This window comes from Furipterus horrens, unplaced genomic scaffold (assembly GCF_987537825.1).
Source record: "Furipterus horrens unplaced genomic scaffold, mFurHor1.1.pri manual_scaffold_10, whole genome shotgun sequence".
NCBI classification, from domain to species: Eukaryota; Metazoa; Chordata; class Mammalia; order Chiroptera; family Furipteridae; genus Furipterus; species Furipterus horrens.
This window is the reverse complement of record NW_028327180.1, coordinates 89,122,376-89,142,097: the sequence shown is the minus strand read 5'-3', so window position 1 is coordinate 89,142,097 and position 19,722 is coordinate 89,122,376. Positions and strand designations below refer to the sequence as shown.

General features: G+C 38.2%; 1 protein-coding gene across 3 annotated transcripts in view; it reads left to right on the top strand.

Annotated features, from left to right (window-relative positions):
* The window catches only part of EBF1 (EBF transcription factor 1), a 377,408-nt gene that overhangs the window by 23,787 nt on the left and 333,899 nt on the right, over nucleotides 1-19,722 (top strand). For all 3 annotated transcript variants that reach the window (XM_090288505.1, XM_090288504.1, XM_090288503.1), the window contains exon 6: nucleotides 189-257. In XM_090288505.1, the coding sequence (XP_090144631.1) occupies nucleotides 189-257 (69 nt within the window). The remainder of the gene's footprint in view (nucleotides 1-188; nucleotides 258-19,722) is intronic.

The window sequence follows — 19,722 nt, the reverse complement described above, 5'->3', positions numbered from 1 at the left end:
GTTAAGCCTGGCCATTAACCCATAGGTGACCCAAATAGAATTTTCTGTCCCAGGGATCCGTTGATTGCCAGGTATGGCTTTGTGGTAATTCTAGCATTTGCAACCCAGCAATTTGAACCTTCTGTCTGCCTAAATGATGATTTTACATTGTAATGGTTGTACTAAATCCTTTTGCTTTTGCTCCATAGCCGCTGTTGTGACAAGAAAAGCTGTGGCAACCGAAATGAGACTCCCTCAGATCCAGTGATAATTGACAGGTAGGGACCACTCTACTTTCACTGGATTCTTATTCCTCATTATAATGAAACACCTGCCTTGTGTTGCTCATGGGTGAGGGTTAGAAGTGCATGTGGCCGAAATTTGCCTGTTGGTCATGACTTAGTCTGCGCCGCGCTATTGCGATTCCTGGGAAAGCCATATGGAATGTTCTTTGGAAGCCTGTTTTTTTGGATTGCTCTGGTTTTGTGTCTGATTCATGTTCCTAAAGGAATATTTTTTTCTTTCCTGACTTTCTGTGGCTCAGTCCTCATGCTGTGCCAGGAAGCTTCAGAAATAAAATAATAATAGTTTGTGATTTATGAAATGTGGTTGGGTGCTTATAAATATTTAACTTTTATTTGAAAAATGTTTGAATCATTATCACTTTTAGCTACAGTAGTTCAGTTGGATGTAATCCATCTACATTTTAAGGTTTTATTTATGCATAAAAGCAGTTTTAAAGAGATCTGTGAACCAAGATTTTCTACTGTTATTTCCTGGGTTTGATTGTAGCTCATACTGTATTGTAAGTTGATTAATTTATCCTGCTTGTCTTAATTATCATGTTTTTAAACAGATCCATATTACTAACCTGACATGACCAAGTAAATCACTGTAGAACAATAAATCTGCTTTAGTTGTTCAGTTCAGTTTCAAGTCAGTGTGTGCACTTATTATGCAAAGTTGCATTCCAAATATTCATTTTACATTTTAATTATTGAAATCCATTGTATGGAAACATGTATGATACGCCATTTGTTCTATAGCATTCCTCATTGAGAGTTAAATGGCCTGGAAGGTTTACAGATACTGTCAGTTGTCAGCTAGGAGAACCCTCCACTAGCTGGAAAAAGTCTTGCAAGTAAAATTGACTGGTCCCTCATTGAAGAAATCTATAGCTGAACAAAAATCCCTTTCAGGGTTTGGTAGTATTGATTTTTGACACTCCCCCCCACTTACCTACTTTCCCAATTCCTTTTAGAGATTTGCTTTATCAATAACTATATTGACAAGTGTTTGCTTCATCATAATTTATGACAAAACATTGATTGTTGACTTTAACTCATGTGGTTCTTTAGGCTTAAGCCCAATTTTGATTGTCAGGTAGCTTTATACGTATTTCAGATATTTTAATTAAGTATCTCTCACTAATATTCACAAACAACGTACACTTCTGTCTGATAAATAGGTGTTAATATGCTTGATTCAAAGTAAACACAGGTAAATGTTTAATATATAGTGAGGTTGTGTGCTGGCTATAGAACTAGAGTAGCTTGTTTGCAGGAGCAGGTCTGCCATTCACACTATTTTCTTTTTTGTTATCGGCAATGGAAGGTAAATCTTCAAATAGGATAAAAAAATAAGCTTCATTTAAATACACCTCTCCAAAACCCCATTTGTTATTTTAAGCAAGTTTTTCTTACTCATCCATTAAAAAGAAAGTGTTCTGATCAAAGGCCCAGCCCAAAGAGTCCCCCAAACTTTGAAACTATACGCATTTTGTTCTGCTCCACAGTTCCTTTTGGTTTCGATGATGACAAGAACCTTACCTCGCCACCGTCAATGAAAACACTTTTTTTTTTTTGCTTGTGAATGGGTTAAGCTTTTAAGTTCTTCATTTGGTTTTAAGCTGTGACTCTGATATAGAAGGTTGATATGACTGTGGTTTGAATAACATTTGATTTTGACCTGTTCCTGTGGGTTGCGATGGCATAAGAAACTTGACTCAGCAGCGCTGTAATTAGCCCGGCCGTGTTTTTGAAACAGGATTGTGTTACCTGGACTGCATTAGTGTGGCTTCTATTGTTGCCGCTTTGCATCTGTCCCAGTAGGGCACTTAAAACCTTTCCTTGGCTGGGGCCGTTCAAACAATTTAGGCAAAATAAGTATGCACTTTATACTGTTGGTGGCTCGAGAGATATTACTCATGACATTTATCCTTTTCATTTTTTTCCTTTTTGGTTTGACAAAGTAGAAAAGAGTGTGTAGCCAATGTTGGTCTCTTCAGAGAGGCGAATGTTAAAAACAGCTGAAACCCAGCGCGTCTGCACAAGTCCCAACATATGTTTATTTGCTGGCTGTTGCCACTGTCTCCCGTGAACTGTCTTTTTAAGCAGTGGTGCCAGCTGATATGCAAAACCCCATTTAGCTATTCTTATTTGCATCTGAGTTTTCAGAATTTATTTGTCCTTCAGTCTGCCAAAGGTTTTAAAAGCTCCAGTCTTGTCTGGGCTGATATGTGAACCTTCCATTTTTAACGATGAGAGAAGAAAATAACAAGAAAAGAACTTACACAAGGAAGGGCAAAATAGAAAAGATTTTTCAATTCCATAAAATTGCTGCAAAGGGAAAAAACAATGAAGGCAACCGTGTTTGAGTTTCATAGTTTCCCATTTGATTCTATATTACTGATTGCATAATATCTGTGTTACATGCTTAGGGTTTGATTTGTTTTCAGATTTATGGGTGTGAATCTCTGCGTACTTTGTAAAAATAGGTTATGGGGCCTGCATTCAGTAGCAGTAGTAACTGTTTCTACAGGATGCATACAATATGTAATTATAAAGCTGAGGGTATAGGCAATCATTGTGTTAGGATTTAGCATAGTTTTAACACGCACTTGCCTTGTGGGAACCAATAATTTTTAGCTCCCTTTGCTTGTCCTTCAGATTTTGGAAGAACACTGCTTAAAAAAAAAAAAAAAAGACTTTTAGCAGTGGTTATTCAGGAAAACTATTTATAGGGTAGATAGAAGAGGCTTTCTGGTCATACGGCAGTGGTGCAGGGTAAGCTATTTCTGTGTTGAATTTTGGCTGTATTATTTGCCACCAGTGATTTGGGGACATCAGCTCAGCATAGTCTATCCAAAAAGTGAAATTAACAAAATCAGCAGTAGTATACTGTGGTTTAGAAAATGGATTTCTACTTTATTCTTTTATAATAGCATGCAAAAAGTAAGAAAAATGGCACTTCTTACAATTGTGACAGTTTGTCGAGTCATGTCCAAAAAGTTTGTTGGAAAATCCCTGCAAATGTAGGAAATGTGCATCTGGAGGTGACTGCCAGGTTATATTTCTGTCTGATGCCAAATGGCTTGATTAAGAATTGTAAAACCCAGGCTGTGCTCAATGATCCAGATATTTGGGCTGTGTAGACATGGGAAATGTCAAATGTATTATGTTTAATAGCTGATGACCAGGAACTAATAACAGCAAATTTTATTATTGTCGAGGTAAAGGGCTATGTGTAATTATTGTTAAAGTAAAAAGCAAAAAATGACTTGCAGTTATTGAATTAAGGTTGAGATTGATTTAACATATTCACACAGTAACTCATATTTGAATTTAAAAGGTTTGCAATAAAATTCATGTTTAGAAATTGAATAAATTGTAGTTTTATTACCACATTGGAGATCCTTGTGTCCTAACCTTTTTCCTTGGAGTTATCTTAGTTCAATAAATAAAACCTCATTAGACTATTCCCATTTCAACCAGTTTATTAAATTTTGCAGGAGTAATTAGCATAAGCTGTGCTAATTTTTCTGGAAGACTAATGAGGGAGGTTCTTAATTAGGTTTACTTTGTAAGAATCAAAAAAGATGATAATGACAAAAGTCACATAGGGTAGTCTGAATTGGGAACCCAGTTTTTCTGAATCTGTAAAAAAAACTTCCCCTTTCTGTGTGGAAACTTCTTTATAAATGCTTGAACTGAATATATTAAGTGTGCAGAATGTTATTCTGTATCTAGTGAGTTAGGGTTACCATCCATTTTTGATTTGCTTCACAAAACTCTTTTATTTTCCTACCCTTGACTTTGTAAGCTATCTTTGAGTCATGACGTGGATGAATACGGATGGTCTTGCAAAAGCATTTCTTTCTCCAGATTATACTGTAGGATTCCTTCCACACAGAGTCCAAAAGTTTTTGCCAGATTTGTGTCGCTTATTTTCAGTAGTGCGGGAGAGAGGATGACTCCATATTTGTCTCTCTGTTTGCTTTTTCAGTGTAGGATCAGTATGAGTGATAGAATAGTTAGACCACTAAGTAAAGGGACAAAATGAGAGCCCCATTCTTTATTTCCTTGTACTGAGGATCTTGAGCAGTTAACAGTGGATTTTTAAAAATAGAAAAAATAATAAGGAATGAAATTCTTCCTCAAGTTACCTCCTCCTGTCTCGTGTGAATTTAGACGTAGTCTAACTTGTAAGTTTTGAGTTCCTCACAGCCAGTATTACAAGCATGGACTTCTAAAGCCTGTCAACTAAGATACCTCCAAAGGTTTTGGGTTTGCTTATCATAACCTTAACAGATTTGTCTTTTCCATTTACACAAAATCTTTTATTTATGTAAACTTGGCTATGCAACATAAAAAATATATGCATATATATATATACACACACAAATTTCATATCATGAGAAACGTAGCCTGTTTGAAATTACTATTCTTCCACTTACTCAAGGGTCTCCTAAAAAGAAAAAAGCCTATATATGTTTTTTTCCAGTATTAAAAAAAAAAAAAAATCTTCCATTTAGGTGACATTAATTGGTTTTGTTTTATGATTATTGGTTGAAATAGAATGTTCAGTGATGAAAATATTAGAATGCTTATTTTACCTGTTGATTTTACATGATCTGTGTTGTATAAATAAAAATGCTTAACCATATCAGGGTTATTCAAAGAACCAATTTTATTTAAGATCTATTATTCATCTCAGAGCTATAAACACTTCGATAGGACTTTTCAGAAAAGTACATTGTTATCACCAAGCTAATTTTTTGATTAAATTGATTCCATTGTATTTATATAACATGTATGTTCATTTGTATTAGAATTAGGATGTAATTGTGTGAGGCTTTTTTCAACCATCGAGCGGGGTGGGGTATACCGTAACACCTGTATTCACAATCATAAGACTGTGAAGGCCTCTGAGCCCCTCAGCAATAAATGACTTCTTTCTGTCTTTTATCAACAGATATAAATCCCCAAATTTTTCTTTTTTTCTTTTGTAAAAAAGTTCTCAACTAACATGAACATAAAGGATATACTTTTATTAAAGCTGCAAAAGAGGCTTTTTAGACAATTTATTGGCTTCATTTCACTGACCTTTCAACTCAATATTTTGGTCTTTATCCAGTTTTTAGAAGGACCAACCACTAAACATAATCCCCCTCTAAGATACACAAATGGCTGGGGCACGAAAAACCAGAGCTGTAAATGCACCTCTTAGAGTTCTGATAAGCCTTTATACCACCTGATTTCCTAGCCTTGAATGCTGGGTTAAAATAAAAGGAGAAGGAGTTCACCTTTTAAGGTTGCCCCAGGCAGGATAATTGCTGTCTTCTTGGTTGGGTTGGGAGGTTGCATTTTTCCAAAAGTGACAAGCCAGCGTTGACACTGAGCATGAATTTATGGTTGTTTATTAACTCTGGTGTATTTAAACATTTGTTTTCACAGTGGGAATTCAGATGTGATTATTAGGAATGAGACTTATGTGAGAGAGTATCATTCTAAATTTTATCGCATATCAGATAATACCATTCTGAATATGAGATGAGCCCCGTACATTTCTCTGCAGTTTGCTGCCATGAGAGGAAGATAACAAATACAATAAGCTAATAGCAGTCTATATCCCATTTGCTATCAGCTATTCCCAAATACACAACCAGGATACATTAACATGCATTTCAAATATGCTGACAGTATATCATAATGCAAAGTACTTTTACATGGCATAATACTATTGCAGACACTTTATAATGAACAACAGTGGTTTTCCTGTAAAGGAGATAATGGCAGCAACTTCCAAGAACAGAGATTCAGAGAATCAACGTTGTGCATTTGTAACTGGCCTGGGGAGTCAGCTCATGGTGTGGGTTTTTTGCCCCTTGTGATCATAACTTTGTTTTCATAATGGTTCTAGAAAAATACAGAAAAGCAGTATAAAGTCCCCTGTGTGTCATCTAGCAACTTTGCATTGTCATTCTGTGATGAAAATATATCATTGTATTCAATATGCTTTTCTTTTTCTAAAAAATTGTTTCAAGTGGGTAAAAACCCTTTTAGGTTCAACTCTTGATTGATAAATTTTCCTCGTTTCTCCCTACCGCCAACACCTGATCAAACTTGACCAGATTTTTAAAAACTATTTAGAGGTTCTTGCCTATAAAGAGATGGTATTTTGGTCATTTTCAATTGTGTGAGGTACTATTTGAAATAGACAACTAATTCTTCTCTCCCCTGTCCACAGCCCATCCCTCCCTACACAAACTGTGTAACTATATACTGTCCAGGACAATATAAAAGTGACCCAAATACTCCAATTGCAATCAATGAAATATGGTGAACAGTACAGGTCTGTCTTTGGTTGCTTGCTGCCTTTAAAGGTGTGGGTAGATGAAGATAAATCTCCCTCCCAAACTCTTTCTCCAGTTACAAGCTTTTGTCCAGAAAGCAAATGAAGGTTTTAATGTTACAGTACTTATTGCAACAGAATTTTAATTGCCTTAATCCTGCTGAAGTGTGAAGCTGAGTGTATGCGTGTTCATGTTTATGTGTTCTCCATGTGGTGGAGAATCAAGGCAAAAAAACCCCAAACAACAAAACTGAATATTTCCTTGGGAGACAGGAGTCATATATGGTAAATGAGGCAAACCTAACGAAACTGACCCGTGTAATCTCTACTCCACTTGCAGTAGGAACAGAGTGGTCTTCGGTGTGCTTTGGGGATTTTTGTTTTTGAAGGTGAAATTCTTGGTGCCAGTTCCAAACTTGACTCCAAACCCTACTTGTAACGACTTCACTAGACAGGCTGGCGAATTACATAGCTTGATCCCACACAATAATCTCCAAAATGGCTCTGGGTAACTGTACCGTCCCGCTAACTGTTTGAGGCACAATAGTTTGGTAATATAATAAAAGTAATAGTGTTACCCAACACATCTTTAATAAGATATTGTCCGTGCCTTTGCCATATGCTACAGAGCAGCCTCTCACTCGGTGGCCCTTTTGATTCCTCTCAATAAGATTATTTCAAATACTCTAATCCTGAATCATTGACATGAATACAAAAGCCTAGTGACATCTAATAGATGCCTCTTAGCTTTGCTTTTCCTCTTGTTCCTTTCCTTTTTCTTCTCTTTTTACCTGACAAAAAGCTTATAGACACTTAGGCTCTGTCTCTCAGTAGCAGCATGGGGGGCTCCTCATGAAATATAAAGGAGGAAAAAGGACTGACAGGGGCCCGATAAGCTACAGAGTGAAGGGTCATAGATTAAAAGTAAATGCCAGTAAATCCTACCCTGTACACTTTCTTGTTCTTCTGTTGTTTTCTTTAACACTTTCAGGTCCAGGGCAGGGGGAAAAAGGAGAAAATGATGATCACATTGTGCCGATGTGTTTTTAAGCTACACATGGTTACCACACATATTGTATAGGGTTTTTGTAAGATTTTAAAATTTTGGTTCAGGTAAAGGTTGTAGTGATAAGGTAGTTTCCCTTAGCTACCTTTCCAAAGAAACTCTGATTTGACTAAAGCTTTTGCGTGTTTTTTTTTAAACTCTGATTATCAGACAATTGTGCTACTTGCAACTTACTTATTATTGTTTAATAAATTAACTTCATTGGGACTTTCACCTATTTTTAATATACTTCCCATTCGTTAGTATTCTGATATGATAGTAATATCTTAAAATATAATTTTTAATAGTCTTCAATGCACTACTGATTGAAGTTCCTCACAAAATGGAAAGTTAGTTTGAAGAATCTTGGACTGACATGAGGTTTGGTTGCTCTCACATGTCAACATACACATGCAGTCACACACATAACAAAGACAAGAACAAAGATGAAAAATGAGAACTCCTTTTTTTTATTTATTAGAAGGTTTTCAGAAAAGAAAGTTGGCTAAGAGTTAACCTGGTTATCTCTAAAGCCATTACAATGTAGAAAAGCTACGTTTCTCTGCATGATCTTGGTATTATCTTAAAGCCAGATTCTACTCTCGGCATCTTTGACAAATTGAGTCCTTTCTATGGCTACAGGAGTGGGCCTGTCCTATTCTGGCCATGTACAAACTCTCTTTGATCAGCATCAAAATCCTGGCCTATGAGCACCTTAAAACAAAATCCCTAACCTTTGTGCATTAGTAGTAACTTACATGTGCAAAGTAACAAAGCAGGTGGTTAGGAACTTACATGTCTTAGCTTTCAACCTGAACTTTTTTTCTTTCCTCAGTTGCCCAGTAAAAAAGTTACTCTTTTTAGTAGTTCATATAGTCTCATTTATTTTTCTTGGTATTCACAATTATCCTTTACATAAATACTCTAAACTTGTTTACCTAAACAATTTTCTTAGATCTTGCACTTAACTTTCAGGATTAAAAAATAATGTGACGTAAAAATTGTACCCATTGCTGGAGCAATGTTTTGAGTTCTCGTGGCCTCATTTAATCTGATGAGTGAACCACTGTGTTTCTTGTGGAAAAGGCAGGCACTCTCCTGTTTTTCCCAATGAGAAATTTGGGAGAAGCCAGAAAATTATGGAAAAGGCATAGATTTTCGAGTCCATTGGCTGAGGGGTCAGATCCCTTCACCGCTACTTTAGCAGCACCTGAGTCTCAAAGGGTTCAGTTTTCCCATCTTTAAAATGGGAAAATCATTTCTATTTTGAAGAGTTGTGAGGGTTAAAATATCTAGCACTGGGCTTGGCATTTATTAGGTACTCAAAATCAGGTAGCTCTTGCAATATGAATATAATAAATTCCATGTAGATTGTTATTCTTAATGTTACGATTGCCATGGAACTTTCTTATAAGCAAAACTAACTCACCAAAGTTTATCATGGTGGCTAAGTCCCTGGGATAGGGGGGCACTGCTTTCAGGGTTGAAGATATAACAGTAAATAAGACACATGGCTCTTGCCCTCATGGGAGTTTTAGTACCTCAGAGTTGAAAGAAAAATTGGAATTCTAAGTATAAACAAAGGATATATTGATTTTTTTTTAAAAAATAGAGGAATGCTATTTTAAATAGGGATCTTGATGCAGAGGAATAATATTCCTGGGCTTTTAGCTGTTACTCAGTGTTACTGAACTTGGGCAAACTCATGGCTTCATTGCGCTCCTCCAAGGCAGCCTACACATTGGTTAAGACCACAGGCTGTGGAGTCAGACCACCTCAGATCAAATCTCAGCTCTTCCAGTGTTAACTGTGGGGCTGCGGGCAGATCATTGAACTTCCCTAAGTCCCAGTTTCTTTGTGTTTAAGATCCGGATAAGAGTAGAAGTTCCTACTTTCCAGGGCTGCGGTGAGGAATGAGTAGATCCTGCATGGAGAGCACTTAGCATAGTGCCTGGCACATAAATCACATGCAGTAGAAGGTGGCTATTATTTTTAAAATAAGGCCTAGAATGAAGAGATCTCTAAGTCTCTTTCCAGCTATGAAACACCAATTGAGTTCCCTCTGGTATTACTGAGGCAGGTGGTAAACTCTTTAGGAGGTAGAGTGTGAGCCCCAGAAGGCGGATAGGCGTGTGCTGGTCCCTGTTGTGCCCCCAGCACATGGCACAGTGCCTTGCCCCTGTGCAGAGGCGCTTAGTGAAATGGAAGAAAGAATGAAAGAAGCTCAAAATGCAGTTTGTTGAAGCTGGTAGTCTCATCTGTCTGCATAAAGACAGGATTGTTATAACTACACAATAAAGTGAGGAGGTACTGCCGTTAAAGAAGGATGAGAAACAGAAAGTGTAAGATAAAATATTAAATTTGTTACACTTAAAAATGTTAATCTTTACATGATTACCATGCAAATCCCCTCGTTGCCTAACTGTTTAATTGATCAAGTAAATCACAGAACAGACAAGTAAGGGAAAAACCCTGCTGTTGACACTCTCACACAGCACATTTTCAGGACTATATTCTGATAACTAGTATGACTGTTACGTGAATTAAAAAAATACACATGCACATATATATAGCATCCTTTGCAAGCAAACAAATTTCAGAGAGTTAGGGGAAAGCTTTATTTTTGTATGGCCGCTGGGTCACCTCCCATTATTATATCTAATGTGAAATCAGCATGAGGGTAACATATGTTTCAACAGCATTTTGGTTTTACATAATGTTAGAAGACGGGAGAATTCACCATTTTTTTCTTTCAGATATGCTACTCTGGTGATTGAAGGGTTAATGAATATTCTCTCTTTCTCTCTCTCTCTCTCTGTTTCTCCCCTCCACCCCCCCTTCCCCCCTCCTCAATCTCCCCCCTCCTCAATCCCATCATGTGCCTGGTTGACTCTGAAAAAAGGGTCTTGAAGTTGCCCACAGGGCATCCCTTTTCCCAGCCTTCTCCAAGGCCACCTGGACAGATGGGAGCTTGCCTCCTGTCCTTAGGATACAAAATCCAATCAGGCCCCGAGTCTGCTGGTCTCTGACCTGTGAGCTGGGAAAGGGGAGGAGAGACAGAAGCCGCTCATTTGATAGGCTGCATCTTTGTGGCTTAAGGGGGCTGCTGTCTCCACTCAAGGAAGGAAGTTCTCCCTCATTTTCCAGATAAGGTGTCATTCATGAGGGCGATGTGCTGAACTAATCAGGTTAATTGAGAAGCCCCAAGACATCCTCATTGAGTACATCTCTTCTTCCTGTTTAAGGCAGATAGTGCAGACAGACTGATGATATATATTTTAGGGTCTTTCCCTCCAAAGCTCATGAAATCTGCAGGGGTGCAGGGCACAGAGGTTCAGCTGGATGCCACGCAGGCTATTTGAGCACGGGTTCTTACTGAAGAATAGGGTGGCAGGAATACGAACACAGAAACAGTGTCCTTCAGTGTCTGAGAGCTGCTTTGCTTTTTCTTAATGTTAAAATCGCCTCAGCATTTCGGATCAGCCTGGAATGACTGTCGGTGAAAGAATCCAGATAGATTTCTCCTCGGCTATTGTATTTAAGTCGGAAACTTTAAAAATCTCATTGGGATGTATCATCAGTGACAAGTAATTTCTCGGTCTGTGTTTCGATTTGTCAGTATTCACACTGGACATGGGGGTCCCAGGCGGACATGAGGATGCTCAGGTCCTGACTAAGGCCATCTCCGGCCTCCCCCTGGACCCCCCTCTCAGTGGAGAAGAAAACAGAGACTGTTCAACTGAACTCCGTGAAGGGCGAGGGTTCCTTCCCCCTCTTCTGCACTCAGAATGATTTGTCATAGTTTAATTTTAAATGCTATCATGACTATTCTTTCTTTCGACCCCACCTCTTCCCCCCACCCTCTTTTTTTTTCTTGAAAGTTCCAGGAATGACTTTAATTATCTCCACAATCAAATTCTCATTGCTGCCTCTGTGAAAGTGTGTAGTCATAGATCGCAGGGATTATTTTCTTTAGCACTTGGGGATAGAGAAACCGGTTGTTTCAAAATGAGAAGCAGCTGGTTCCACAGAGCCCTATTTAATGGGGAGCCACTTTGTACACAAACCTTCGCTCAGGTCAGTCATTACGCCAAGCCCCAAATCAGCACTGTTTGGTCTATCACCCTTTATTAAATGTCGAGTGAGGAGTGATTTAGCCGATACGATGATAATAATTAAAAAACACACACACACACACACGCATTCCTTGCATCTTCCGTTTTGCCTCTGCCAAACACTTGGGTTTATAAGGAGCATTTTTCAAACTTGTTCCTATGGTAATTCTATCGTAGACCTAGTTTGCCACTACTCTTTCCTAGATGGCTTGTGTGTTTATGTGTGTGTATAGCTTTAACCCTCTCCAAATCCACAAAATAAAATTAAGCTCATCTTTCAATGTAATATTTTATCTGACAAGCACAGTAGATAGATGAAAAGTAGATAGCCAAGTTGTGGGTCCCATTAATAGAACCAATTGGAGGGTAGAAATAACTATTATCAAACGTCTTTTATGCCATTCTGTAAAATAAGAATGAGGGTGATACACCATATGTATTTTGCTGTCTTTCTAGCTTATAGAAATTGGTTTATTGTCACACCATGTTAATCTTTAGCAGCACCAAATTCAAGCTGAAATGAGGGAAGTACTTTCACTAGTTGACTGTATAAAATACTTCAGAAGCATGCAAAGAAGGAAAAAAAGCTTAAGACACATAAAACCACGGTATTTAATTATGGGAATGGCTTGTTTTTAGAACCTGGGTTGCATTTTTATAAGATAAACTAATTTGGGGACCACAACATTATTAAATCAGGGTTTGAAGGATTAAAAAAAAAGAGCAGCTTCATAAAGATTAAAAAAATCTAATTTAACCAAATTTTGTCTTACAAGTGTGACAGATTACTTTGCATTATTAATAAAAATACATGGTTATTTTTATTATAACATGCTTTTTTTACATGACGTCACATAATAAAATAATTTTAACCAAGGGGAAAAATTTAGAAATTTATTCTCATAGTGAGTTTGATCAATGAGCTGAGCACTGGTTATATATGCCTTTACTTGTTTTTATTTTAAGGACTCTCTTATTGACATTTGAGTAAAATTGTATTCAATTATTTTTTTGTTTGTTTACCAACTATTTTGATTCTGTACTGTCTCTTTAGTTCATACTGTAATTCTATTGCATATTTTCTATATCTGTATTGAAAAAATTTTGGTGGGTTTTTTAATATAAAAAAATTACTGTTATATTTCCAGTCACTCAAATTTGAACTGAATTTTACTTCCTGTTTCAAAGGTCAAGGCAGACTGACCTCAACAGCAGTGTGGAGGCTGCTGAATTATTCATATCATTGACTTTGTGTCAGCTCCCACATTTGTGGAGAGGGATGTTTTATTCATTTATCTCATTTAGGGTTCTTCTCTGCACCTGTTTCTACCATTAAGTACCCTGTAATTTGCATTTGATGCTAATTTAGTTTCATATCAGCCTGGTCCCCCCTTGTTAATTTAATTTTCTAAGACCCTTTTCATTACAGTAGAACTGTTTTCCTCTTTAAAGCAAACATCTATACAAGTAATTGTATAAACTGCCTTTTAAATAATATCTTTTAGAAGATTCCATCGTTTAATTCTTTAATTCCTATAATTAGCTGTGGTTTGATTAATGTTTCAAAGGGTTAAATTAAAATGCAGAATTACTCAAATGCATACTTGAATAATTTCTTATATATGGATGGCAGTGTTAGCGTTTCAGTACTCTTCTTGATAATTCTCAGAACAGCAGTAATTTTCTTTAGAGTGCTGTTTAGTTTACTAATAGTTTCTTTCAAATCATGGGGTTCTCAATGTTACTTTTGAATTGTTAGCTTTTTCTTTCATCAAATTACTGATAGGCAGTAGCTTAAACATATTTCTGCAACATTAGTAATGACATACCTAAGGTAATCAGAGCAGAATTAGGCTTGATTCCTTGCTATGTCATGGAAATTTGGAATAATGAATTTCAGGATACTGCGTTACATTATATGTCTGTTCTCCCCGTGTCTTTTTCTTTCTTTCTGTTGCTCAGAGGAGATTGCCTGGGCAGTTCTGTTTCCCAGACATGGTGGTTTTGGCCAGCTTTTGTCTCTTTGAGCACCCATTGTGCCACCTAGATATTGTAGGAAGTAGGAGTAAGGTAGTTTAAGGAGGCCTGGCTGAAATGGTGGTGACCTTGGCAGGAGCAGCCATGTCCCTGGAGTGTCCACCTCTGGGGATTTGGAGGTTGTGAGAACTAGCAACTCATATAAGCCAGGTATGCAGCCCCCGATTGTTGAAGAAAGAACTCTACCTGAGTCCTTTCCCTATAACTGCTTGGAAAGTCATTGACCCACATGGGCAAACATTTCTCATCAACTCCCTTAGGGGTGGGGATTTAAAACAAGCCTATGCATTACGAATTGAGGTTCTAAGGCACACAGGTGGTACCGAGGAGGACAAGTTGTGGCAGTAGCTGAAGGTTACAAAGAAATTGGACCGAGCTCCACAGTGACCCTTCTTTCCACTGGACTGGATTCATTTTATCTGTTGTTCACATTCTCTGGGGATAGTAAATGGTGCCGTAGCTTTGGGTTTCCAGAAGGCTCTCAGACCTATTGAAACTGGAGTTCGAAGGCGGCTTCTCTTGTTCTCTCAGTTATAAATGATTCCCGGAGCCACCCACAAACAACTTTGTAATTGTGGAACAGTGAAAGGGAATCTCGATTTCTAGCAGACAACTTCATCTGTCTGGTTTCAAGACAGGGCCATGGGTGAGCTGCATGCTCCCAGGGGTCCCCTGCAGCTGGGGACTCCGCAGGTATGCACCATTACAGTGAAGTTTTTGCATCCTTTCGGCTCACTAAGCTAGTTTTGTGCTTCTGCGGATGGGCCTAAAACAATGGGAGATTTTCCAGGAATGAAATGTGGCAATTTTATTTATTAACAAAACATTTACTTCTCTCTTACCCCCATTTAGATATTTTTGTAGTTTGGACAAGTCTGTGAGCTCCAGCAGAAAAGTCTCAATGAGGTTCGATTAAACAGCCAGGTTTAAAAACAATAAGGAACATTTGAGGAGCTTTTAAGAATGTAGGAAATGTTTTCCCACCCAACTCTGGCTGATGCTTTGAAGTCTACTGTTAAGAGTCTCATCTCTTTAGCTAAGAGCCTTTGATCTTTATTAAGACATGCCTAACTTTGGAGAGGCTAACACTTTTTAATTCTATCACTCATCTACCTCTTGGAGGGAACAAAATAAAGATTTTACGTGGGTTCAGCTCTTTTCTGTATACAGAGCTCTGTGACCTACTTGTTTTAGTTCTCATGACAACATGGGAAGGGGTTTTTGTACCCATTTCAAGGATGTGGAGAATGAATAACTGAGCTCCAGGAAGCTAATAAATAACTTGTCTAGGCCTCAAGGGCAGGTTTTCTGAGGAATCTTAAGTTCTTGTAGAAGGAGACCAGGTTTCTATCTGAGTTGAATGGACTCTCAGAAATTTCAGTACAGTCCCTTCATTTTACAGATGAGAAAGCTGAGCTCAGAAGACGCTTGGTCACATTGCCCAAAGATCTAATTAGCCTCCCAGCCAGGACCTTAAGCCAAGTCCCTGGCTTTGATTCCAGTGGCTTTTCTGCTACTACTATGGGCCATCTGGGTCCCCCTCTGCTCGCCATGCCACCTGTGCAAGATCAGCCTCAGGGAAAGGCATAACTTGTATTTTCTGGAGTTTGTGTTCTAAGAAAACCTGTGAGCTCCGTATCTCCAAGGCCCAGGATGATGCACTGCACATATATGTTAAATTGTTTTTAAGAAATTATAACATGGGGAGGCGGAAGCTACAGAGTGCCCCATCATAAAATGTTAATTTATGTTTGAAATAGTGCATATTTCAATCATTTGCCACTGTGCTTGTTCATGCTACGTCAGAACACTGCAAAAAACAGCAATTTTTGTTTCTATTGGTCAGAGCTACTTTATCAATAGTCGTCTGCCAGTAGCAATTTTATAAAAGCTCTTTCTATTCTAGATGCCTCGTCATGAGCAGTTGTCTCTGACTGTTCTCTTTCTCTGGAAGGCACTGACATTTATAAATATTGAACTTGGCAAGTTTCAAAGTAAGTCCTAATTGAAAACAATTATCTTATATTTAAACCTAAACAAATGTAATAAACTGTCCTTTCCAGAAATAATAATAACGGAAATGAGGCCTTGTTGTAGAATATAATTCTGAAGAAGTCACAGTGAAAGGGGCAGGGGGAATACATTGAACTTCACCCCCACTCAGAACCACCTTTGTGTACAGCGTTGACTGAACAGATCTGCCTCACTTTCTGAACTGCCAGGGAGGGGCAGCACTCACGGGTATAGTAGCCCCTGGCATAGTCTCAGACTGAACTTGCAGGAGAGGGATTCCAAAAGGCAAAATGGCATCCAGCTGGTAAGCTGGAAGGCGGGGTGAGTAATTAGCATATTTTGTACTTTTTCAGGACTTGGGGGGAAAAGTGGAAGCAATAGATAGCTCAGCTCCTGAATTATGTGCCTTTCTGGCCTGCCTAAAATGATTGGGCTGATATGGGAAAATTTTAGACTTTCTCTCTTGGTTCAAATATGTAATTGAATGTAGCCAAGGGCTGCCTTTCTCTTTCTTACCCACTGCCTGGTCATTTAGGGCCAATGCCCTAGTTTAAAAAGATAAAATTTCAAATTTATGTATTTTTTTCTCCCTCTCTTTTCTGCTTCTCAAATGATCACAAACCATTGAACAAGCTGACTTTCCTTGTGCTCCCCAATAGTTTGATGTCAGAATGCAGAAAGAATAATTTTGCTAAACCTACAGCAACTTGGTTCACGATAGGGTATGCTCTTGTTTGGAACCATTGTTTTCGCTTCACAGAGGCAATTAGGACAGGCACCCACTGGCTTCATTGACCTCAAATAGGAGAAACAAAGAAGCCAGCATGTTAATTTATTCACTAAATGTTCAGGAAGCACCTACAGTAGAAAATAAACTGTAGCCCCTGTCCCTGAGTGGGACTGCCCTGGAGGTACCAGGAGGCACTTCCAGGGCACCCAACTTATTAATGAAATTGCATTTGGTTAGAATGTCAGAATGTCTTTTCTTTTTTTTTTCCAAATCGCCACCAATTTGATGGAGTCATTCCTTTCTCCTGCCATCCCCTGGCCCCCTGCCTCACTCCCAACATAAGATCCGAACTAATTCATTATACATCAGATTCAATGTAGGTTAATGCCCTACTATGCTAAGTTTCAATCTTCAAGTAACTGTTGCCTCCATGATGAGCCCAAATTCGAGAATAGCCTTCTGTGAAGGGGAGAGCATGTTTGGTTCTGTTTTAGGCTTGATGAGTGAAATTGCTTGTGCTGAAGCTGGATTTTTCATTTATAATGAAAATGAGAGGCAACCTGGTGTAGACTGCTGAACTCAGGGCACAGGAGACCTGGTTTTTAATACTATCGTCTCTGCCGTTATTTAGATATGTGAGCCTCAGCAAGCCTCTTACCTTCTCTGGGTTTCAGTTTCCCCATTTATAAAATAAGAGAATTGGACACTCAGGATCCTTAAGGTTCCCTCTCTCTCAATGATTTTAATCCTCTATACTCCTATAAATCTGGTCACTTCTTATATCTAACATTGGACAATAGCCTATTATTAAACATTTGCTTGGGCAGCAAGTACTGTATGGTAAATAGCAGCTTTACAGTTAAAATTGAACAACCAGCAATATTCTCAACCAACTTTCACTCCTCCTTCATTACCCTGTCCCAGGTATCAGCTGGGTAATAAGAGGGTAAGGTGGTGAGCACAGCACCCATCTTATTGATGAGAGTACCTTAAGGCAGGGGCTACAGGATGAGGTCATTCGATGATGTATCTTGCAAGGCTAATTGGGTTGGTATATTTAAATTTATTGGTAGCATAACTTGGGCAAGATGGGGAAGGGATCTAGTAAAAAGAAAATTGCAGGCTTGTAAAATGTGAGGCACATGGACCAACACATTCATCTATGTGAGATAGTAGCCCCAAAAGGCCATCAATAGCGGCTGCCCAGGTGACACCCAGAGCTGTCTAACCAGATGAAGCAGCCGGAGTGTTGACATAGGAAGATGCACGCTGAGTCGTACGTAGAACGTTCTCATTGAATAATTGTTGTGGCAGCATATCTCCTTTGTATCTGTACTTCTGGGATTGGACAATTCCCTTTAAGGCCAAATAACTCTGAGTGTCTGTAGAATGACACCATAAGATAATATGCTCTGTAGTACCCTGTGCTTGTGTGTGAGAATATGTGTTATCTCCCTTCTGCTTAAAGAAAGTAGAATCTCACAGAAGCTCAAAACCATATTTTTCTTTCCTCATATGGAGAGATGAGAGACTGAGAAACAAAACTTTGTCCAGGATAGGAATAAGACTCTTTATATATATTTTAAAATTTGAAATTCTTAAAGCCTTACATTAAACATTATAATATTTTGATAGATCTCCAAGGAAACAAACTTGTGAGTCCTATGGATAATGACTTTCTGAGAATTCTAACTACAGAACAGGCCCTGTCAGGATTGTTTTTTTTTTTTGTTTGTTTGTTTGTTTGCTTTCCCTTCATTTATTATTTTATGTCTAATAAACATTTACTTTAAGCAGGATCAAGTGTTAAGGAAAACCAACTACAGAGCTCATGTATAAAACATTAATTCTATAGTAATGCCCTATAAAAACCAAAAGAAATAAGACCAACTATTAAAAGAAATCCATATGTCTCTGGAATTTTTATTTAAGTTTATATTAGCGATAATGACTTTGGTTCCAGGGAATTTGGTAACGATTAATGACCAGGAAGGGGTCACTGGCCTCATGGTGCTTTGGACCAACAATTCCTTCCAACATAGACAACTGATCAGTTACTCTAAGGAAGTGCTCCAAGATGCGGTCCTGATCGTTTTGCCATTTGATTATAATTTAACCTCAGTTTTTAAAGGGCCCTCAGGAACAAAGATACTATGGGTCATGCTTTTAGTATTTTAAAGAGTTTATTTTTGCCATGCAATTCACAATTGAGTATCATCAAACAGAGTTGTCAAAATAAAGTTAATAATTATGTTTCTTTTATTCTGGGTATGAGCACTCATTTTTTTGTCTATCTGCCAGCTTGTATTGGTGTAGTATGCATCCGCATCTGTGATAATATTCATACTCCAGTGTCTGGTGTGTGTGTGAGATAGACAGAGATAAAGAGAGATACACACACACAGAGCTGCTGAAACACTTCATGCAGTATAAACCAATAAAATAAAATTTGGATTATAGAAACTTCAGTCACATCAGTTTTACTTGAAGTTTGGCAAGGCTCTAGTTCTATAATATGTAAAATAAGAGGCTAGAGGCCAAGTAAAATTGTTTTGCTTTTTTTTTCTTGGGTAGGAATGACTGGTGTCACAGTGCCTGGCATTGCCTTTTACATGTTCTATGTTATTGTTGAAATTACTGTTGATGATAATAATAATAGCTGCCATTTATGATGCTTCATATTTGCTAAGTATGTTGTCATTTAATCTTTACAATAGCTTGCTGTGGGAGTGTTATCCCCCCTCTCCATTTTATAGACGAGGAAACTGGGGCTCTGATAGGTTAAGTAACTTGCCCAAGGTCACCAGAGCAATGAAGTGGTGGAGCTGGGATGTCAGCCCTGCTGTTTAGGGCCCCAAAGATCAGGGTCTTAATCATGACACCATTCTGCCTCTATTTAAAAACTAACATTTCCATTTTCTGAGCTCAGCCTTTAACATATTCATCTAGGCAAATTTCCATCCTTTTTTGGCATAATCGCTATTCCTTTTGTTGGTCATTGCTCCCCTGGGCTTTCCTCAAACATGGTCAGAGGTGCCCCGGACTTTTAAAGATGGAAGAAAGGCCACATGGCCCTGCATAATTTGCCTGAGACAGCTGTGCAGTTGGTTGTCTCATTTAAATTACAACCACAAAAAAAGATGTGCCAGGTTTCACTGACACAAGGCTGA